This window comes from Anolis sagrei, chromosome 5, assembly GCF_037176765.1.
Source record: "Anolis sagrei isolate rAnoSag1 chromosome 5, rAnoSag1.mat, whole genome shotgun sequence".
Taxonomy (NCBI): Eukaryota; Metazoa; Chordata; class Lepidosauria; order Squamata; family Dactyloidae; genus Anolis; species Anolis sagrei.
Window position 1 is genome coordinate 32,389,756 of NC_090025.1, and position 24,459 is coordinate 32,414,214.

At 39.5% G+C, this 24,459-nt stretch overlaps 1 protein-coding gene across 4 annotated transcripts in view; it reads left to right on the top strand.

Annotated features, from left to right (window-relative positions):
- Positions 1 to 24,459, top strand: part of ALPK1 (alpha kinase 1) — an 83,073-nt gene that overhangs the window by 9,576 nt on the left and 49,038 nt on the right. For 2 of the 4 annotated variants that reach the window (XM_067468645.1, XM_067468647.1), the window contains one exon: positions 326 to 365. The exons of the other annotated variants lie outside the window; for them this stretch is intronic. In XM_067468645.1, coding sequence (XP_067324746.1) covers positions 326 to 365 — 40 coding nt within the window. Of the gene's footprint in view, positions 1 to 325; positions 366 to 24,459 lie in introns of those variants that run through there. 4 annotated transcript variants of the gene reach the window in all.

The window sequence follows — 24,459 nt, forward strand, 5'->3', positions numbered from 1 at the left end:
CTTTTCCTATTGTGTGCAAATTCCTTCAAGTCATCCATCTACGTGTGGTGACCGAGGGAATTTGATAGGTTTTCTTAGACAAGAACCCCAAGAATCTCACATGTTTTGCTTATAATCTACAACATCTGATATTCATTGGCATTCCCCCCTTTCAAATACTAACCCGGACCAATTTAGTATTTGGAGATCAGACAGGATCCAGTGCCTTTAGGTTATATAGACCCTCAATTCTTTTCTCCCACTCCATATACATTTCACCTTTTCCCTCACTTATCTGCTGTTAGCCTTTGCGGTTATTTGTGTTTATTGTTTGCTTCATCTTCAGGTTGCATCACAGAGGTAGTGAGACAATAAAAGTTCAAGAGGTAAGAATGACAACAAATGGAAATTATTTGCTTTGAACTGGGATATGTGTCAGTGTGGACTCAGATATTTCAGTTCGAAGCAGATATTGTGGGTTATTCTGCCTTGATATTCTGGGTTAAATGGCTATGTGAAAAGGCCTATGGAAACAGGAAAGATATCTGATCCCGCCCCCCATGTCATCCTGGTTTGATGCTCCTCCCCACAGTGCTGCTGCATTTTTGCCATACTTTGGTCTTCCCATAGGCAACCCAGGGCCTTTCCAGACAGGCCTTTATCCCAGGAGAATCCGCATTTTAAAAACATGGATCTTCCTGGGGTCCCATCTACACTCACCCCAGAAAGCGTGCACTTTTGGTGTGTCATTTGTATAACACTGGGACACTGTAACTCCCTCCCCCCGAAACACAGTAAAAAAGAAAAGAACTCACCCAGGCTCCATCAGATGGCTCTCATAGTTCTTCTGGCATATTTATTTATCGTGTCATCCACAACCAGAACACTGTATTACATTTCTAACAGAACAAAACATGTACAAATGACACACCAGGAGAACTCCGGCAGCTGTCTGATGGAGCCCAGGTGTGTTCTTTTGGGGTTTTTTTTTACTGTGTTTTGGGGGCTTCTGGGGGGGGGGGGTATTCCCAGTTTTCTGGGCAAATTTAAGAATACTGTGAAAATAATGTCTGGATGTATTGGGTTTATCCCATGCCTTCCAAGAAGGTGCGGAATAAACCCACTATCAAATTAATTCGCCACAAAGCAGGGTTTTCCTGGTTTGTGGTGGATTAATTCCGGTTTGTCCAGAATGTCATCTGCACAGCCCCCTTATTATTGTGGAAGTTTCCACATTAAACAGGCTGTCTAGATCTGACCTCAGGCCCTTCCACAAAGCTGTATACAATTCCACATCTGTTTTGAACTAGATTCTTCACAGACACAACTGGCGGGAACAAAAGACAGGGCCTTCTAAGTGGTGGCTCTTCGATTGTGGAATGCCCTCTCCAGGGATATTAAATCATCCCCACTCCCTTTTGACCTTCTGGGGAAAAAAGTGAAAACGTGGCTATTTGAACAAGCTTTTGAAATCTAATGCAACGGTCAAACAACAGTCAAACACGGTATTAGACAAAAGTGAACACTGGAATGGCTCAGATGACAATTTATGGACAATGAGACTAACAGTGAAGGCATTGATTTTATATTTTTATTGAATGTATTTTTAATTCTGTTAGTTGTATATTGTTAGGCATCGAATTGCTGCCTGGTTGTAAGCTGCCTTGAATCACCTTCGGGTTCAAGAAAGGCGGAATAGAAATAAATTACATGGCAGTGTGGACTTAGATAATACAATTCAAAGCAGGCATTGTGGATGATCTCCCTTGATATTCTGGGTGAGGAGTAATCCATCAATTTCCTCTAGCGAACTTAAAACAACATTCTGAAGGCGATGACTCCAAGATTAATCACAAAGAACTATGAACAGAATGCATGACTAAAATAATTTGTGGGCCCTTTCATGCTATAAAGTATAGCACTGTGATTCTACTTTAACTGCCATGGTTCTATCTTATGGACTCTTGAGATTTACAATTTAGATATGGATCTTTCAAAGTATCAGCCAAAAAGATGGAGCCCCCAGTGGCACAGTGGGTTAAACCCCTGTGCCTGCAGGACTGAAGACTGACAGATCGCAGGTTCGAATCCGAGGAGAGCACAGATGAGCTCCCTCTATCAGCTCCAGCTCCCCATGCGGGGACATGAGAGAAGCCTCCCAGAAGGATGGCAAAACATCAAACACCTGGGTGTCCCCTGACATTGTCCTTGCAGATGGCCAATTCTCTCACACCAGAAGCAACTTGCAGTTTCTCAAGTCGCTCCTGACATGAAAAAAAAAACCCAAAAGATCTAGGACCTCATTAAACTACAAAGTTCAGAATGCCATAGGATGCAGCTGTGGCAGTGAAAGTGGAATCATAGAATTATAATTATGTAGTACACAAGGACTGCTTGTTTGATCCTGTAAAAATCTTCGTATAGGCTCTTATCTATTAAGCCTGTCGATGTATATTGTTATACCTCTCTTTTGGCTGAACTCTTTACAACAGTTCTTACATATTAACACTCTTTTAACTCTGGAAACTAATAGAGTGCATGGTATTTGACTAAACCTAATGTATTGTTGCAAATTGGCATTAACCCTTCAGGAAATTCCCTTTTTGCACCACCTTATCATCTTTCTGAGAACTTGTTTTTCAGACAGTTCTTCACCACAGTCCCCTTCACACTTTCTGTACCTTTCTTGCATAGTGACTTACAGGAAATGTTTGGTTTCAAGTGAGGAGGGCCCACCTCTTTCTGAATACGGCCGATTTTATTGTTTTATTGTTGGTATCTACCCTGCCAGGAAGAGTTGAATCATATTGTATCTTTTTGAGGACTTCAACGGTTTATTATTGAAAGAATGTTTGTTTATTACTCCATCCCGTACAGAAGATCTTAAGTTCAACTCCTAGTATTGTCATGTATGCTTCTTTGTTTGGTTTTTTACAAGGTCAAGAAACCCACAAAAGGAACTTTCCCAAGCTCTGCAGAATCCATCCTTCTGCGAGAAGCAGAGATTGGTGGGTAGTTTGAGGATATTCTGTTTTCTTTTCAGAACAGATTTGCAATCTAGCAGTGTAGCTCACTCCAGAATCCACATTCACCTATTTGCCCTTTCTTGATGTTGCATTATTTATTTTTGGCTATGCATAGGTGGCCACAGTCAATTCCAGGTGGGGTTGGGAAGGCTGCTTTTTAAAGCCATAGTGATCCATTCCTGCATGATATAGACCTGAGGTCCTCAAGGTAAAGATGTCTATGAATACCTTCCTTGGAACCCACCTGGTTTCTTGGCTCTCTTTTATTTAACAAATTATTTTTATGTTTAAAAAAGCTTTTGCCTCCCTACCTCTGTAGTAAAAATGGCACAGGGTTACACCCCAATGCTTCCTATAGAAATGAACCCATTCACACTTCCAGAATTATAGCATTATTATTATTATTATTAGTAGTAGTAGTAGTAGTAAGCTGGAGTGATAAGAAACACCATAACGTTATGGATTGGAACAAAGTGCAATATGATCTGACATGATGCCACAAGAATGTGAATGTACAGTATATTAATGTTATTTTAAATTGATATTTTATGATGTTTTATACTTATCATTGATGTATTTGGATTGTTGTTTACATGATTTTGATATGTTGTAAGCCGCTTTGGGTCCTGTGAGGGAGAAAAGCAGGATATCATTTATTATATTATATAGTTCTGACCTATACAATCTTGGAGCTGGCCATTGAGGAATCTCAAATTACAGATCCCCAAATTCCATGGAATTGATGGAACCATGGCAATTGGACCTCTAGTAAAACAGATGGTTGAGGTCATGTGGGAAGGTAGAATCCTTCTTTTAAACATAGCCTAGCCTATACTTACTCACTTTAACTTAGGTGATCCCTCATAGCCCAAGGATGATGGTCCTCCAAGTGTAGTGTCTTGGCAGTGGGTCCGTAGGTGGCTGTGGAGCCCTATTCTTGATCCGCATCTTCTCCCACAGTGAGGACATTGGTTTCCAGGTGGAAGGCGGTCCCAGTCAGGGTTAGCTTGACGCACCTTCGTCTTGGTATTTTTCTCCCTTTCACTCTCCATACTAGCCTACAGTAGGTTAGACTGTGACCAGTAACACATTCTTACAGATCTTTATCTTGAACCCAGATCTTGAAAGAATGAAGCAATATTCTCTTGGAAAGTTGGAGGGAGAAGAAGAAGAAATCTGGATAGAAAATTTAGAAGGGGCCACAAAGGGGCATTTTGTCCTTCATGACAACATGGTACCCTATGTTAATCCAAAGCATGTGTGTGATATGTACACATACACACTCTGATTTCCTCTCTTAAATGAAACTCAAAGGGCCTAAAGGGAAGGGATTGAGTGGGTGTTATATGTATAATTATTTCTCTAAGCCATCGCCAATAGGCTATCCATATGGTTTGTCAGCTGAGAAATAGATATACAGTTTGCTGTTTGAATTTTAAGTTGTAAGTGCAATTTTTTTTCTGCTTTGGAATTCTGTGAACATATTTGAGGAATTCTATTGAGTCAATGTGGAGAGGGGCGGACAACAGACCACCTATTGCAGTGCAGTCTGGGCCCTGCCACATGCACAGTGGAGGACCTCCTTATAGCGATGCCAGAGGCACTCCAGGTGGCCAGCTTCTGGTTAATATAATGCCAAGTTTTTAAACTTTGTGTTTTTAAAATACATTTTCAATCGTACCCTTGGTTTGCTTCTGATACATAGAACCATATAATCATAGAGTTGGAAGAGACCCCACGGGCCATCCAGTCCAACCCCCTGCCAAGAAGCAGGAAAACTGCATTCAAAGCACCCCCGATAAATGGCCATCTGTCTATACGATAAATAGTTATTGGGATTTCATATTTTCATTATAGTTCTTAATCTCAGGTAGTTTTCTTTCTTTGAATTTTGACACTGGCAATTTCAGTTTGCCTGGATTGTGAGTGTGTTTTGCTGGGGGGCGTGAATGGGTGTTACATGTGTGGGTGTATATGTTTAGTGTCACCAATATGGCACCTATTTAAATAGGTATAGATTTTGTACTTCTCTCTTCTACATTGCACAAAGCTTTATAGCCTGAGTTACTCATCTGAAATGTCTGTTGGTGCAGAAACCTGTCTGTGAAATGGGTGGTTTGGTAGTTTGGAGCTCAGACTTCACCTCTAGATGGCAATGTTGTATCAGCCAAGCTTTGATATTTTAAAGCACCCATCGTTTGTTTGTTCTTTTGAAGGATTTAGTTGGTAATAAGAAACTGATCCTGCACGCGATTGCTTTTGTGTGCATAAGTAATCTCACTGAATTTGACAGGGCTACTCACGTTTTGACAAGATCAGGGTTGAAAGTTCTGGGCTGACAACCATGGAGACTAAATCCTCTGTTCACCCGCAGAGCAGGTGCAGAGGCAGCAACGGCAGATGTAACACAAACTCCTTCTTCTTCATTCTCCAGCAAAGCCCATAGTGAGATTGTGACCATAATTGTTTTTGAAAGTTGGGAAGTAATAGAATTGAGGAATTATACTCTGTCCCTCCCCCCCCCCCCCCCCCCCCCCCCAGAGTGAGCAACAAGTGAGGTGTTGCACTGGAAATAGGAGAGAACGATCCAAAGGAGGTGACAGTGATAAAACCAAAACTTGATTTAAAATTTTTACTGATTCAAAGTGAGAGAATAAGAAAGCCGTTAATCCTAATTCAAGGGGAATAAAGTCTTTTCTAAGCACTACTACCAATGAAACAAAAGAAGTATTTTAATTGTATTTTTAAAGTGTTCAGGCTGTGCTGTCCTGTATTATTCACTGTACACCCCACTGAGTATAATTGGATTTATTCCATGTGAGTGTGCATGAGATTGCAACCGTTGTGAAACATTTTTGTGTTCAACTTGAAGGTACAGAGTGTTAAAACATTAAGTGTCTTTCTCCTCATGTAAATATTCCCAAATCTTGAATGAAAAATCTACCTCCTCAGAGGTACCTTTACTGAAATCCACACATGCTTGTGGATTTCAGCCACTGCATATTATTTGAGAACACAGAAATGCTGGACCACTCCAACAACTACCATGTCAAACTACACAGAGAAGCCATTGAAATCCACAAGCATGTGGATAATTTCAACAGAAAGTTCAGAATTCCCTAGGATCTGGCTACCAGTATTTTAAAAACCCCTCTAAATTCAGGACAGTAAGTAAAGAACAACACTCAAAAACAGGGGAATTCCAGACAAGAAACAATCAGGGCCAGCTAATCACCTCCCAACAAAGGATTCCCCTAGACATGAAGCAGCCAGACCTTGAAAACTGCTAGGCCATTAAATGCTAATCAAGGTAGCCATTTGCTACATTCACACCTACCTCAAACAGACAAGAGTTCTTTATCTCAGCCGGGACATTCCACAGATATATAAACCCCATTTTCCTAGTTTCCAACAGACTTCACACCTCTGGTGATGCCTACCATAGATGTAGGTGAAAGGTCAGGAGAGAATGCTTCTGGAACATGGCCATACAGCCCAGAAAACACACAATAACCTAATAATAATAATAATAATAATAATAATAATAATATAACTATATAAACTGCCTTTTGTTGGTGAATATGAATTATGAACAAAAAAGGCAGTGAGCTTGGTAAAACAGTTGAGCTGGTGAGTAATGATGAGTAATAACATTGACAGCTTGGGAACAAAGAAGTTAGGGAGAAACAGAAGATTAAATGTGATGATGGACTTCAATGACAAGTCACACGTTTGCGGGCAAAAGACTCTTAAGTCAACTTCTAATGTTGCAATTATAGATAGAAATGATCATGGAGAGCTACTGCTAACCCTCATACTAGAGATGGAACCCAGTGTTATTCCAAATGTAGTACTCCTTCTCTCATCCCTCACCACTGACCAAGTTGGCTGAGGGACTGATGGGAATTTGAGTCTTTCAGCATCCAAGGAGCCATTGGTTCCCCCAATGCCTGGCTGCTGTGTCAATCTGGATGAGGGCAAACAAGCTGAAGATCGATCCCGACAAGGCAGAGGTCCTTCAGGTCAGTCGTACGCCTGACCAGGGTATTGGGTGGCAATCTGTGCTTGATGAGGTTGCACTCCCCCTGAAGGCGCAGGTCCGCAGTTTGGGGGTCCTCCTGGACTCAGTGCTGACGCTTGATGCGCAGGTGTCAGTGGTGGCCGGGAGGGCCTTCGCACAGTTAAAACCCGTGTGCAGCTGCGACCATACCTCGCGAAGGCACGGTGGTCCACACCTTAGCTACCTCTAGACTGGACAATTCCAATGCACTTTATGTGGGGTTTCCCTTGAAGTCAGCCTGGAAACTTCAATTGGTCCAACGCTCGGCAGTCAGACTTCTAACTGGGGTGAATTACAGGGAGCTCTCAACCCCCCTGAATAAGGAACTCCATTGGCAGTCATTTATCTTCTGGTCCCAATTCAAGGTGCAGGTCATCACCTATAAATAAATGCTTTTAAGAAATTATAAAAGTTCCAAAAAGGTAGCAAGGTCAGCATGAACAAAGTATTCCAAAGCAAAGTTCCAATAGAAAACAAAGGTAATCCAATACAGGGTTAATCCAAAGGAGCTCCAAAGAGAACAAGAAATTCAACCAAGAACAAGGTCCCTTAACATGAATCTTCCAGACACTAGGTTTGTAAAACAATGCTTGATCTAAGAAGTTTTCCCTTAAGGCAAACCTTATATCCCAACAGACAGAAACTGGTTTCATTTTCCCTGGCAATTGCGCTTGGCTCTAATCTCACGAAGTCTGGAGGAGCGACGTAACCCTTGGATTAATTGCCAATCCTGGCTAACCTCCAGCCGCCTGTCCCTGAGCTCGCTATCCTGCTGCTCATTAGATCCTCCAGGTGTCAGGTTGTTTTCTAACCCCAAATCTTGAGAGCTGACAGAATCAGGGAGTAAACCATCATCCCTATTCCCTGCAGGAATATTCTCATGAGAACCTGCCCTTTGCACTGGAGTCTCTCTGTCACTCTCTGCATGAAAATCATTGACCAAACCATCTCCATCTTGCACCTCAGTGCAATCATTTCCCTCATCATTTTCCACATCAGAAACATTCCCCACATCATTCCCCACATCAGAAGCATCATGATCCTGGAATACAAAACACAGGCTGGTTTCCAACAGAAAGCAGAAAGTCTGGATGGCGCAGGCACAAATCCTGAGACCAACAAGTCTGTGTGCGGACCTGCTCTCAGGTTCTGGGGTTTTTTTTTGTCCTACCTATTAAACCCACAACTTGGTGCTGTTTGGAAGCACCCTAATGTTGCTGACCTGGTCAGTGTCTCCTGAGATGATTCAATGATTGTTTCCATGTGTTTGCTCATAGCAGAAAGCTTAGCATAAAATTTTTTTATGCAAATTCCAGGGGAATGGGACAGATATTTTGAAGTTTTTACAATGCAGGAGACAATCAGAGAAACAGCATTTAAAATTTTATACCTATTCTAATCTATGCAATCTAGCCTAAATTCAATGATAAACATCATTTGAATGTGAGTTGACACGTTGACTTGTCAAATTCCTAACAATTTAACGGATCTACTCTAATTGGGATTAACAATTGGATTTGGGTTTATAAAAGCACAAGGACAGGCAATAAAAGGTCGGAGTGTAAAGTGCTACTTCATTGGGTGCCAATTAGTCACCCATGCCCTTTTCCAGAACCCACAACTGCATTTCCCTTCCCCGGTGCCCCTGGTTAGGGCAGTGTCAAGATCCTAGCTCAGAAAATGAATACACTACAGGCAGTCCCCAAGTTACAAACAAAATAGGTTCTGTAGGTATGTTCTTAAGTTGATTTTGTATATAAGTCAGAACAGGTACATTTTTAAAGTCCAACCATATATATTTGGATAGCATAGGGAAGAGTTAACACTCCTGTGGGGTTTATTTTGCTGTGTGTGCCCCTGTTCAGAAGATTTCACCTCACTTTCTGTCCCTGTGACAATTAGATTTTCAAAAAATTGGCTTGTTGTGGAAACAAGGGTTGGTGATAAAGCTTCAGTGGAAACAACATTTTCCCATGATAACTCTTTCAGGAGTGAATTTCCCTTCCTTGGGGTAGGGTTATCTGACGTCCTTTTGTCTCACCCTCGGGGACTGCCTGTATCTGTGTATAGGATTCTCTCTGCCTAAAATAATGATAAATCCTTGTTGTTATGGGTTCGGATCACTGAATTATAAATGTTCAGTTACCATACTGCTAAATAAATAGTTCACTTTTAATTACAGCCACCCCAGCTGTACTTAATTGCCAAATACGTGAAGTTTACATTTACCTTTGTATTCAACTTATGAATTGGTGCTTAGAAGTCATGAAAGCAATGGAGCTTCATCTTTCTCTCATGAGTGGTGTGACTTTGTTCAGAGAGGGGCTGGGAGTAGTTTCTGTTCCCTTATAAAAATTCTTTTTTGTGAAGAAAAAAAACAGTGGGCTTTCACAACACAGAAAGAGCATTGGTTTATAAGATCTGTGCATGGTCTCACAAGAGAACACTATTCAGTAGGCTTCAAAGTGATTCAGCGATGGCATAGCTGCAGCAGTGGCCACATGTAATATAGCCTGTAGCTCTTTAAAGAGGATTAGCTTCAGATCAGGTGGAGTATTCATCGCTGGATTTCATGTAAAGCAGAATATGCTAATGAAATGGAAATGTCTACAGCAAACATTGCATGATAACATAAACCCTCGAAACTGAGCTTAGCGTGGCGATAGTCCACTCTGAGAAACAAATTTCATTCTCTTCATGTTAATCAGATGGGAGGGGTAGAAATGGGAGCTTGGTGGATTTTTTGGGGGTTTTTTTCCCTTTGGTAGATCCTCACAAGCATAGGATTTATAGCATTTCCATTCCATCACCAAATTAGAGAAAGCTAAAATTCATTTTTGGTTTTGCTTCCCCCTCCCACCCTTTACTTATCTAGCTTCTGTGGGTTAGAATGGAGAGTGGACATACCATGTTGCTCTTTGCAAAAAAACATTATTGGCAAGCCCTAAACTGCTCTGTTCTATTCAATTGCCAGACCCATTAAATCAACGGAAACTTGGTAAAGCAGCACTTATGATTCAATGAGTATTCTCCAGTTGGGACTGCACTTGAATATAAGACAGTTGAATATATGTCCAAGTAAAGATTCTTAGTTTTTCTGTATGTTCATTTTATTTCAGAACTTGGGAAAGTTCCTTTTTTAAACTAAAGTTTCCTGACTGTATCTTCCAGAGGTCATATCGACTTAGGGATTCTGGAAGTAGTTGTCCAAATGTGCTTGGCAACCTTAAAAATAGAAATTAGTCCCAAAGCCAACCCCCCCGCCCCGGTATGTCATTGCATAGGGCACATATCTACTGACCACTTAGTTTGTTGTTGCCCTAGATCAGACCCACATTGGCTAAACATTGTACTGGGCTGCTCCAGCTTAAACCTTGGGAAGGCCATCTTAATGCAGCTATCACCCAGGTTTAGCTAACTCAGGCCCCATCTACAATGACCATATAACCCAGTTTCTGAGTGCAAATTATTTGCTTTAAACAGGATTATATGAGTCTACTGTCATATAATTCAGTTTAAAGCAGTCAATCTGCACCCAGAAACTGGATTATAAAGCAGAGTAGATGGGACCTTAGGAGAAAACCCGAATCCTGAGCCAAGATTTGGATTGTACCCAGGTTAGGGATCATTCAAGTCAGTTGGGCTAGTTCCTAAACCAAAGTGACCACAGCTGTCTTCCTGCAGCCATCCTGCAGTCCCTAGGCTCAGGCAGTCCAGAGATGTGGCATGGTTGTCCCGCTCTCCCTGTGTCCCCCTCGTCTTGCAGCTGATTCCACATGAAACACACCACCTACCCTTTTCTTCATGGTCTGGCTGCTCACATCTAGTCCATGGTCTAGCTTTCTTCCTCCCAGCTGCCCTAGGCCCTTTCTACATTGTTGTTATATCCCAGGATCTGATCCCAGATTATCTGTTTATCCCAGATTATATGGCAGTGGAAACTCAAATAATCCAGTTCAAAGCAGATAACCTGGGATCAGATCCCGGGATATAAGTACAGCGTAGAAGGGCCTTAGGCCCCTTCCACACTGCCCTATATTCCAGAATTTGATCCCAGTAGTAACTCCCTGCTACCTCTATCAGCTTAGTGTAGAAGGGCCAATAGTCGAATAGCCCTTTCCCTACCTTATCTGTGCACTAACATAGTTCTGCCAGATCCCTTGTGGACACCCATTGTACAACAGTGGATTTATCTTCCCACATGTATGAGAGAAGGTTCTCTGCGCACTTTTTGTGGGGGGTTGTAAATGTAAATAAACAGAAGCTTTGCCATAGTTTCTGAAACAAAATATACCCTGCAATATAATAAAGTGTCACTTGGGTTTGTGTAACAAGAAACAGTATCTTTACTTCTGTTCAAAAGATCAAACAAGGCAACAATATATACAGCAGTCTCTCTGAATTCACATAGAGAACAGAGGGAATAAACAGTCCTTTTAAATAGACTTTAAAATATGCTTCACGCCTTAGAAATTATCAGGCTTCAGAGAATTGGCAGCCATTTCCTTCCTGGCTGTTTCCAGTCAGTGCTCTCTTCACTCTCCGAGGTGAAAGAGGGAATTAAAATCATTTGTCTCAGCAGCAAACCAGAGACAGCAGCCAATCACAACTCAGGCTCCTGACTGTCTTAGCCAATCAGCTGCCAAAACATGTCTTTCCAGTCAACCCATTTACATCATGGTGCCTTTTTACAAATCCCCCCACTTTTTTTCATTATTAGCACCAAAGACCTCCCTTAAACAAAGTGTGGGAAAGTGCATTCATTTGCACAACTGTTTTAAGAGTTAACACTTACTCCAACATAATTATGGACCATTGCATTTCTTCCACATAAACAATGCATGAATTGGGCTTAGATGGCAGCAATTTTTAGGTAAGTCTGTTACAGGTATTCAAAGGGATGTTGCAAAATTGAAAGACAAGAAGCCTGAAGTATTTGAGAGCTTAAATATCATAGAGTTTTAAGTCCGCTACCTATAAAAATAGATTTATAAAAGTCATTCTATTCAGACCCACATTTTTAATCCCAAATATAAAATATTCTGATTGTATTTTAACTTTTACACCTTTTCCTCAAAATAAAATATTAATATTAATGCTAATATTTCATATATATTTAAAAACACACAAAGCAAAATTTAGATTATTTTTAGCAATTGTTTCCAAAGCTCATGTCTGTTATTATGAGACAAACATAAGTCTGTAGCATGACAGAGGTCCTTAATCATTGTTTAGATCAGATCTGCTAATTCATGGGAGGAAATGTTATGTTAGCGACTTGCAACCTGCAAATTAAAATACTGCTAGTTTTGAAAGCAGAACTGAACATTTGCTATCTGTTAAATGCATTCGGAGGAGGGTATTTATTATCTATGCATGATGCTAGAGCTCTAAAATGCATAATCAACACCCTCCTCAAAGATTAGAGCAGGTTTTACACATTTGCACATGAAGAATTAAAGAGTTCTATAGGCTTCATTGAGTCCTAAGAAAGGTTTAGAACAGAGAGCTCCTCTGGTTCATTTGGAAAGCGTGAGTTCACATTACTTACTAGCATTTCAGCTCTCTCATCCCAATAGCTTAGGATTTTGGTGGTTGGCTGGCAGCTTGGTAAGGGTCTCTTCTTTTTTTTATTATTGCCGTTTTGAAGAGTTTGTCTCTGTAGACATGGAGGGTTGATGATACATATTCATGAAAGCCAAGTCTTTCTAGACCTTGTTAACACTGACAAAGGCTAAGCTGTTTCACACAGCAAATGGGATAGAAGCAGTGGATGATGCCGGCTGGAGGACAAGAGTAGCTCAAAAAACACTCGCTATTTCTTGCACCACTTGGCCTCGCTTTCCCCATGTTTCTCCCAATTGTCATTTTGGGACAAGGCTGTCATTCAGTGTTGGCTTCTTCTGGCCATATTCTGATAACAACAATTTCCTCAACTTTGGTTTTATTGGACACCACCAAGTGAGATCAGAACGCAGAGGAAGCAGCTTTGCTCGTTCAGAGTGGCATGTGGCCACTTCAAAGATATCTTTGATCTAGAAATATGTGCTGTACCAAATTCGTTATGTCTTTTTAATGAGCTTTCTAAATTTATTGCTCCTAATGTCGATTCCCTTTTCTGCATGCAGGGTAATGCCTTGTGAGTTGGCACTATTTAGAGGGAAACAGTCCAAACTTGTACTTTTAAGGTCACTGTTACAGGAAAACAACAGGTGCTTTTGTTCCCTGACTTGCTACTCCCTCAGGATTCTGCCTTTGGCCACATGCTTCTTTTACTTTGGAACATCCTCTTGCTTTAATGGAATTATATATTGAGATTGCAAATGTGACATGGGCCTAATGAATAGAATTCATTGAGAAAAGTCAGTGTGTTTCAGATTTGCCACCCAAGCTTCAATTTATTTCATAAAAGGTCTGAGTGCACAGAATTGTCATTTGGATGCTGAGTTGAAAATGCAGCGAACAGTCGACATCTAGGTCAGGGGCAGGAAATGTGAGACCATGTGCAGCCCTCTATTCCACGGTTGCATCTCTTGCCAGTCATAAATTTTGGCAGGCTTTTAATATGGGTTTTCTTCCAAGAATGCCCAAAGTTGCACATATTCCCCAAACCTATTTCTTCATACATACATACAAACATCCTTATACATACAAACACATACACATAAAGTTGTGCATATGTCTGTGTGTACACTGGGTCCTACCGGGGCCTTTTTATACACATATATACATGTGTGTGTTTATTTAAGCCTACTGGTGTGTGTTTCCAGATACCTCCACAGTTGCTTACCTTCATTCTAGACCAGTGGTTCCCAATCTGTGGGTCCCCAGATGTTTTGACCTTAACTCCCAGAAATCCTCACAGCTGGTAGACTGGCTGAGATTTCTGGGAGTTGTAGGACAAAACACCTGTGGGGACCCACAGGTTGAGAACCACTGTTCTAGACTAGCCCACATAGTCTTGGCTAGGGAGGTGTATAGATTCCATGCACCTCTTTGATGGCTCCATACAACCCAGAGCAGTTGATGAAGGAATGTCCAGAAAGCCAATACAGACAGTCCCCGAGTTGGAAGCATCTGACTTACAAATGACTCATAGTTAAAAACAGGGGTGACATAACAGGAAGTGAGAGAAATCTAGAAAGGGAAATTCACTCCTGAAAGAGTTATCATGGGGAAAAGGTATCTCCACTTAAGCTTTACCACCAACCTTATTTCCACAATAAGCAGAAAGTGAGCTGAAATCACACACCACAGGGGGGTTTACTCTTCCTTGTGGTATCCCAAAATAGATAGGTAGATAGATGAATAGAGCTGAAGTTACACTTTAAAAATGTACCACGTACAAATTAAGCTTAAGAACAAACCTACAGAACCTACCTTGTCTGAAACTTGGGACCTGCTGGTAGTGGATTTGCCATCCTGTTTCAAAGGATCTACCTCCTATACCTGACTTTTTTTTTTTTACCAGTAGTGTTGGCTCATTAGCAGGCTGATCATTTGGATGGAATGGCTGGGAAAGATCACTCTATGGGACTTCTGGAGTAATGTTATCCAACCCATTTACTAGTTGTTATAGATATTATTCAAACTCATTTACTAGGTTAGCAGTTAGTGTTTAGTAACTGTGCTGCTTTTTCTCTTTTTCCAAAAATAGATAGAATGCCTTGACAAATGCCCTCTCTTACTAAAGAAAATTGTATTTCAAAGTTTTGTTTTGGTTTTTTTTTTCATCTCAATGATGAATTCTTAAAAGTCCATTATTACAGTCCTTCCATCCCACAAGGTATATAATAATAATAATAATAATAATAATAATAATAATAATAATATAGCACGTTTGCTGTGACATGCTATTTTTGTGTCAGAATAATAATTATAATAATAATATTAATTAGTATTATATACCTTGTGGGATGGAAAGACTGTAATAATGGACCTTTAAAATTCATCTTTGAGGTGAAAAACTTAAAATAAGAATAAGAATAAGAATAAATCTCGTTTGCTGTGACATACTATTTTTGTGTCAGAATTATTATTATTATTATTATTTATTTGTATCCCGCTTTTCTCCCTAAACAGGACCCAAAGTGGCTCACAGTATGTAAAACCAACTTTACAGGCATAAATAAACTTTTTAAAAAGACATTTAACAAATACAGTTGCTGTGGGAAACTCGTCAGTACAAATGGTAACTTCGCACCATATGGAATTGACACATTTAATCCATTCAGCCATAATCTTTACCAGAGTTTGGGAATAAACTCTTAACCAGTTGTCTAAAAGAGGGGAAGTTTTCCTGCCTCTTTTGTTTCCACATATGGATATTCATGTAGATAATTTCTCTCTCATTCACCCAAAACACTCACTTTGTGAGATGAAGTACCATCATCTGTATCCTAATTTGTCCATATAAATATTTGTGAATCTAGGAAGTCCACTAAATTTAGGATGCTTGAGCAACCCATGCTTTGTTTCATGCCTAATTATAATAATTATTTTTCACATTTCTGTGAATTCACAAAGTTAAACTAAAACCAGATGTGACGCCATGGTGACCTAGAGAGAGGGCTCTGATTTACAAGCAACATTTGGTCCATGGTGCTTTACTAATACCAAATATGCCCCAAGTCCCTCTCCTAAAGCTTATCTCTAATTTTCGAGAAACAATATCCTTCCTGCTCTGGGCTATTCTTGATCTCATTTCTAAACACAAGCACATCAGCTTTGGCTTTCGGCTCGGGTAAGGGAGTGTGTTTTTTTGGGGGGGTGAAGACTGTGCAGGGACTGGCCATCTTTGCCCCCCTCCCCTCTTTCCCCGTTTTGCTTGTTAATTGGCTGAGACCACCAGAATTTGGAGGACACAGATGTCACTGATACTTTGCCTAGGGAGCACATTCATGCCCATCTGTTGCAGTCTAGAAGGCTGTTCATGTATCCACAAGGCCTTCATTTAATTCTTGTCAGAAAATAATGTAAATCCCGTTTACCTCAGAGGTCGGAGCCGAGATTTATGCCAATGAGCCCCTTGCAATTTACACAGACACATGCACACACATACGTACGTGCCCCGTGCACACACACATACACGCACACTGTAGTTGTATAGGAGAAAAGAAGCCCTTTCATGTTGGTGCATATTAACAAGAAAGCTAGCCTTAGGAGAGGCTTTCTTTTCCTTCAGTCTGGATTTTCCTTATTTCAATACTGCCTGTGCCATTTGGTGTATACCTAGCTGCACAAAAAGAAAGTATTTAATTTTTCCACCAGAAATGTAAGATGGGGAAAGAGCTTCAAGCAAATAGCTGAGCTTAAGTATCTCATTATGTGCAGCAGACTTTACCAATACCTTGCTGTTTCCAGAGTTGTGTCTATAACGTAGCTACATGTAAAAATAAAACTTCTGGACTATTACAAAAATGATTCTTCTTTTCACATGGGAGCTTAAAGACTTTCTGATGATTTATTTAAGCAAATTCTTCAAGGTTTAAACATGCTCAGCAGGTATAAATGGATAAAGAAGTCAATTATGTTAATCCAGTTAATACCAACAAGACTTAGCCTTCAAATGCGAAGTTTTTTTTTTTTAAAAAAATGGTAGTTTCCTTTACTTTATATAGCTAGAATTTCAGTTTTAAGTTCAATTTCAAACTAGAGGAGTAAAACAGTACATGTAAAACACAGGCTCACTGATTCTGGTGATAAGAGAGGAAACCTTGTGAACATGAAAGTTAAAATTTAGTGCAGACCTTTCCAAAGCAATGTGTTTGATGCACCATCTTAAACGCCTCTTCAGTCACAGGTCTCTTGCCATTCAAGTCTCAATGTAACACACTTTAGTCCAGTGGTTCTCAACCTTCTTAATTCCACGACCCATTAATACAATTCCTTGTTTTGCGATGACCCCCAACCATAAAATTATTTTCACTATTACTTCATTCTGCTACTGCTATGAATCGTAATGTAAATGTCTGATCTGCAGGATGTATTTCCTTTCACTGGACTAAATTTGGCACAAATACCCAATATGCCCAAATTTGCCAACATAAAGGTGGGGTTAGGGGCAGTGATTTTGTCATTTGGGAGTTGTAATGGCTGGGATTTATAGTTAGGGTTATCATTATGTAGATATCTGATATGCAGGATGTATTTTCATTCACAAATACCCAATATGCCCAATATGCCCAAATTTAAATACTGGTGGGGTGGGGTAGGGAAAATCGATTTTGTCATTTGGGAGTTATAGTTGCTGGGATTTATAGTTCACCTACAATCAAAGAGCATTCTGAACTCCACCAATGATGGAATTGAACCAAAATTGGCACACAGAACTCCCATGATCAACAAAAAATACTGGAAGAGTTTGGTGGGTATTGACCTGGAGTTTTGGACAGTTTGAGTACTGTGGACTCAAACAATGATGGATCTGGACCAAATTTGGCATGAATACTCAATATGCTCAAATGTGAACACTAGTGGTGCTTGGGGAAAATAAACCTTAACATTTGGGAGTTGTAGTTGCTGGGATTTATAGTTCACCTACAATCAAAGAGCATTCTGAACTCCACCAAAGATAGAATTGGGCCAAACTTCCCACACAGAACCCTCATGATGAACAGAAAAGACTGTGCTTTCTGAAGTTCTTTGGCAAACCCTTTGTCCTGAACCCCAGGTTGAGAAACATTCTTCTAGTCCTTTAGAAGGAGTACATACAAAATGCAGCATAGTGTAATGACATTGATTTAAGGTGATTTAAGCAAACACATATTTCAAAATGCTGAATTGGGGGAGTGGGGTTCTGTACTTTCCTGTACATTCCATGTATCATTCAGTTTTATCATTTCAATTTTCTCTCCCATCACTATGTAACACATTTTTTGTTCCTGCATTATAAATATCATTTCCTTATTGGTTCTATAACAAAAACAAGGAAGAACTTTATTAAACTGCAAACTTTGTGGGACATTCCGCAGAACATTTTGCTATAGTTTTTCCGTGAATATTTCATAGAGTCTCAGCCAATTCAATGTAGTATGTGGCAGCCACGAAAATGTTTCTGGAGTATAATAAATACTTTCAAAGTAAGTACCACACAATTATAAACAGGAAATAACACTTTCAAAGCAGGAACAGATTTTTTTGCTCAATTTTTGTTACATAGTGTTATTCATAAGGGCTCCCTGGTGGCACAGCTGCTGAACTTGCTGACTGAATGGTTGTCAGTGCGAATCCATGGAGCGGGGTGAGTTCCCACTGTTAGGCCCAGCTTCTGCCAACCTAGCAGATTGAAAACATGCAAATGTGAGTAGATCAATAGGTACTGCTTCTGCAGGGAGATACCATAAGAGCCCAGATAAATGCAGCTGGCTCTGAAGATGCCACTTGTTTCCATTCTCATGAAATAATTCCAGTTTGAAGTTAGGGATTTGACTCATGACTGTGACATGTATAAATATGTACCTCTTCCCATTCACTTTAAATTCAGTTGCTAGTACCAGTTAGACCCCAAATCAACTTGTTACGTCAGCACTCAGGAGAGCTACATTGGGCCTAGCAATTGAATTTAGTCCAGTGTTGATGAATGACACAGAAATTATAAATATATCAATGTTGCAGGACCATATAGAAACAAAGATTTCTAGATAAGATGACTATTTGGCACTGAGCCTACAGCCACTACTTGAATCAAATCACATACCTGTCTTCATAATTTGAGTGTAAAACTAATATTTCCCACTTTTCCACAGTCCTAAAACTCTCTTTAATGTTTTTGAAGTAGCTGTTGAACATGTTCCAAATCTAATTATTTCAATCCCTGAGGAAAGACATATGGTAAACTTAACATTAACACTAGTCTCGATATGTATCAAACATACAGAAGCATATATTAAATGTATGGTGGCATAACTTTAGTACAGTGTTTCTCAACCTGAGGGTTAGGACCCCTGGGAGGGTCATGAGGGTGGTTTCAGAGGGGTCACCAAAGACTATCAGAAAACACATATTTCAGATGGTCTTAGGAACCTTTTTGGCAGAGAAGGCTGAAGATCTCATTGTCTATCCTTCTCTTCCTTTTTGGTGTTGGTGAACTACAACTCCTAGAATTCAACAACAGCCCACCAAACCCCATCAGTATTCAATGTTGGCTATGTAGGTAGTGTGCCAAGTTTGGTACAGATCCATTGTGGGCTGGTTTAGAGTACTCTTTTATTGTAGGTGAACTATAAATCCCAGCAACTACAACTCCCAAATGACAAAATCAATTCCCCCACCCCACCCAGCCAACATTCAAATTTGGGCATATTGGGCATATTGGGTATTTGTGAATGGAAATACATCCTGCATATCAGATATCTACATTATAATTCATAGCAGTAGCAAAACTACAGTTATGAAGTAGCAAGAAAAATAATGTTATGGTTGAGGGTCACCACATGAGGAATTGTCTTAAGGGGTCATTGCATTAAGAAGATTGAGAACTACTGCTTTAGTATATGATATGTGATAGTACTATATCTACGCATACAGAATATAATGGATCCTAGTGGTGATGGTGATAGAATATAATTATTATTTATCACAGGAATGGGAACTATTAATGTCCAGTTTCATAAAAATGGTGGCATGCAGCCAACATAGGCTCAAAACATCTGAAACACCCTCTGCATGTACCCTGCCTTCACTTTAATCCATCATGTTTGTGGAGCCTGAGGCTTTGGATGAAATGCTTGAGTCTTTGCATTAAATGTTTTATGAAGCTTGTGGATTGGAACTGAAACTTTTTCATAAATCTTCTACTTAGATACTGAAAAGGAAAGGCCCCCAACTCACCCCTGTAAAAGGAAATAATGTTTGTAATGAGCTTTGTGCTTCCTGCTGCTGCCAGGTCCCCAGGTAGTTGAAGCATTAATCATTCCCTATGTTGCTTTGCAAATGATTCCTAACACGGCAAAAAAGATTTGTATAATTACCACGGCATTCATTGTGGAGCCACCACAAAGACCCACGTGGAGAAGGAGGAAGGTTCAGTGTTGCACTTAAAATAATTAAAATGTTTATTTGAAAGTCAAAATAGCACCAGCCATAAATAACGATTGCTTTTTCAATTCACGGTGCTAAGTCCCCAATGAACACTCCTGGGATGAGGTTTATTTGTTCCCTGTTGGGATTAATCCATAAATGCAGCCTCCACGTGGAACTCATCAGGTCTTTGTTTCCTCTTCATTGGTCTCCCTGGAATTGTTGCATAGACTAAAGATCAAAATCAGGATTCTTTTTTTCCTTGGGAGAGAAAGGGCTTAAGGATTTTAATTGGTTTTTCAGAATTTCAGATCCAGATTCTAAGGAGATAAAACTAAGCATTGCTAGAGGGGCACCTGTGTTGTTGATCTGTCATAACTTAAGAAAAAACCCAAACCCTTGCCCTCTGGCACCTTAAAGACTAACAAAGGTCTTATGGTATAAGCTTTTGGACTTTCTAGAATCCATTAAATACAGAATATTCCTTTCTTACAAAATTATAAGAAAGCAGATACACATATGCATGTTCTCTGCCTTGCAATTTTTTTAAAAAATATTTTTATTTAAATGAATGCAGAATTCTAATATTTACAATGTCTTTAAAAGTGTGATATTGAGGGCAGTGGGGATAGGGAGAAACTACCTCAAATGCACAACTAATAGATAATAGAATACTAAAAAAAAAGGATTAAAGTCCCAAAGTTCTAGGGATCTGGGTAAGGAAAGGGGGTAGCAGAAAAAAATGATTTCCAATCTTCTTCACCATAGTCTGTGCTTTCCTTTCTAATTTCTTTATGTAGTTGCTCTCCCCTCTTCAATGTTTCCCATTGGGTAACCATTTTCCTCTTTCAATTTGGTTCTATTATCAATTTTATTTTTTCTTGTTTCATATAGCTTTCATATAGTCTCTTATTGGTGTTCAATCCGTTCTTTTTATAGCCGTCTAAATTTTTGCTTTATAGTTGGGTTAGTTTGTCCATATTCATTACAGTAGAGTCTTGCTTATTCGACCTTCGCTTATCTGACTTTCCGTCTTATCCAATACTGTTATCCAACACCCCACCCCCTTTTCCTCCAGCATTTCACCTTTAGAGGTCATGTTTGTAGTTTCTTTCTTCCCCATTTTGGCCGGTACCACAGTATGGACTCTGAAGGAGGAGCCTGTGAAGTCTTGGCCCTGACTTCTCCTCTGCTTTAGTTCCCCCTGTTTATAGGCTTTCCCAATAGTGTAGAGACCTTCCTTTATATTAGTTTTTGGTTGGAGCTTAAAATCCCCCCACAGGCTAGTCTTAGTAGGTCTATTCCATTTCCCTGTATAGAGCTCCTTGCTGGATTCCTCACTTTTCTACAGTCACTAGAGGCTTGGGGCATTGTCTAGTAATCCTAGACCTAGCAATCCAGAAACAGGTATTTTAGCACCTGCTGCATTTAGCAGTATTATTATACCAACAGTCCAAAGGACAACAGAAGCTTTTGGCCAGCCTAAGCTTCACATGAGAGAAGATTAAGACAGTTTGTTAAGCAACAACTTATAAACCATCGCTTCGTACCAGAGGCAAGAGAGACTTTCAAAGGCCCCAGAAAGATGACTGCAATCAGCAAGATCTCCTTTTGTAATGTATTGTTTTAAGTTACCTTATGATAATACTGGGTGGAGTTAACCCTTTATTCATCTTGTTTCAATAAACACATTTTGATTATCTTTTCACATTGCCTAAAGTATATCTGTCTGCTAAGGGTCATAATCTTAACAGAAAGTATCAGATAGCCCCCGAGTAAAGTCAGACAAAATAATTTGCCATCACAAAGCCAGAACATAATGGTTCTGCCTCCCCCCCCCCCCCATGCAGCAATGGTTCAGTCCGAGTTGGAAGGTGGGGCCGTGGCTACACAGGAGTTTGTAGGAAATATGGGAATAGAAAAGAAAATAAAAGAATGAAGCGGAGCAGTTGTCTTGAAGATTTGTGTAAGTGTACTCTATCTTTTCATTACAATTCCTTGTTTGTTGCTGTTTTTTTCCCCATTAGTGGTGAGTGAGTACTCTCCTTGTGTCTGCAAAACCAAACAGAAGGAGAACTCGCTCACCACTTATCTCTGCCATGATAGAGATATGAACTTCACCTCCAAGAAGCCTCTATATTACCCGACATTTTCATTTATCGGACGTCCTGCCAGCCCGTTTGTGTCAGATAAGTGAGACTCTACTGTATATCCATTATTGTCAAGATCCATTGTTCTTTTGTGGGTGTTTCTTTTGTTCATCAATATTGGGCATATATTATTCTGGCCACCATCACTAGATAATGGAATCGTCTAGCTTTATTTTTGTCAATTTCTATGCTTATGATTCCCAATAAGAAGTATTCTGATTTTAGCTGTATTTTTATATCAAATACCAACTGTATCGTTTCTTGGGTTTCTTTCCAAAAATTTCTTAGCTATTTTACAAGTCCACCACATGTGGAAAAAGATTCCTCCTTGAGTTTTGTATTTCCAGCACTTATCTTGCACATTAGGGTAACATTTTGCTAATTTATGTGGTGTTACATACCATCGGAACATCATTTTATATCAATTCTCTTTCAGATCATATTAATAAATGAATTTTAATTTTTGGTTCCACATTTTCCCATTCTTCTAGTTTAATTTTGTGTCCAATATTTGCTGCCCTTTTAATCACACAGTCTTTTATTTGTTTTGTTTTTGTTGACCATTGTTATAATGTTTTGTATAGTTTTGTTATTAGTTTTTTGTCTGTCTTCATTATCTTGTCCCAAAAAGTGTCTTTCTCCGAGAAGCCTATTGTCTTATCTTTGTTGTAATACTCTTTTATTTGTCTCTATTGGAACCAAGAAATATTCTTGTCCATTTTATTGATTTCTTCTTGTGTTTTTAAAATAAGGTTTCCATTTTGTTTTTTCAGTATATCACTCAAAAAATGAAGTTATAATTTGCAAACCTGAATGCAGAAGCCCTGTAATATTACAGCTTCAGTGTTCTTTGGCAGGCCCTGTCTACACTGTCATATAATGCAGTTTCAGAAATCAGTTTAACAGCATTGAATGGCATAATGTGGCAGCATAGACTCATATAATCCAGTACAATGCAGTTAAACTGCAATCTGAAACTGCATTATGTGGCAGTGTAGATGGGACCTCAGCTCACATTTTAGTCAAGCATGCGCAAGTGTATCCAAATTGATTTGCATTTACATATTAGCTGCAGTGGTTGTTTATGCAAGAAGAAGTGAGGTTTTTCACATACTGATCATCACATAGTATAGAGCAGAGTTTTTTTAAACTGTGCTACTCCAGATGTTTTGAACTTCAGCTCCCACAATTCCTAACAGCTGATAAACTAGCTGGGATTTCTGGGAGCTGAAGTCCAAAACACCTGAAGGAGCAAAGTTTGAGAAACACTAGTATAGAGACATGCTAGTTCCAATGTAAGGAGTATTTAGTCTGCCCTCTGTAGGTACGTCATGTGATTTGTGCAGATCAGTTACATGCTCTTTGGCTGGTTAAGAGGAATAACAAAAATATTCCTCAAATCCATGTTGAAATGAAGAAATGTTTGTGTGGAAGGACTAAGAGCTCCATTCAAGTCTTTCTGCAACTCAAAGCAATGTCCAAAATGTCAAAAACCTGGTCTTACAATTCTTGTAAATACACTTGACTGCACTAGTTGAATCTTGAAGCAGATAGGTATATTTAATTATTTTACTTTTATCTTGCCTTTCTGTTAGCATAGAGCCCTAATATGACTCAAACCAGTTTATAAAAAAACAGACATGTAGATGGCTTTCCTAGAAAGCAATGTTGTGTAATCTTTTCATCTCAAGTTGAACCTTTATTTTTGGTACATCCTTAAGAAAGGTTTGTATGTTATTACAGATTCTTTTTCAGAAGAGCATACAGAGAAAGGCATGTGCAGAGTTAGCATTTAATAACACAAGCCCATCTCCTCATGCCACATTTCATTGAATGAATGCCTGATCATTAATTGCAGTTGTGGCTCCCATATCACCAAGTTGGTGAATCTGTTCCAGATCAACATGGGAAGTAGGCATCGGCACCTTGGAGAGCTCCTTTAAAGTTTATTGTGAAACCTGGGGTGAGAAGGAAGCCGTCAACCACCAGTATTGATCAGTATATGCTTGGGATTTCCCTTATGTGTTAAATTAAACATCAAGCCTCTTATCCATTAACTATCTAGCTATTCAATTTATAGTGTACTTTTCTCCTGAAATGGGGCCCAAGGCAGCTTACAAACTGTTAAGATTTTTTTTAAAATAACAAAACTTATTCTATAAAAAAATTAAAAAATTCCATTAAAGGCAGGTGATTAAAATAGTTTAAAATAGAATTAAAACAT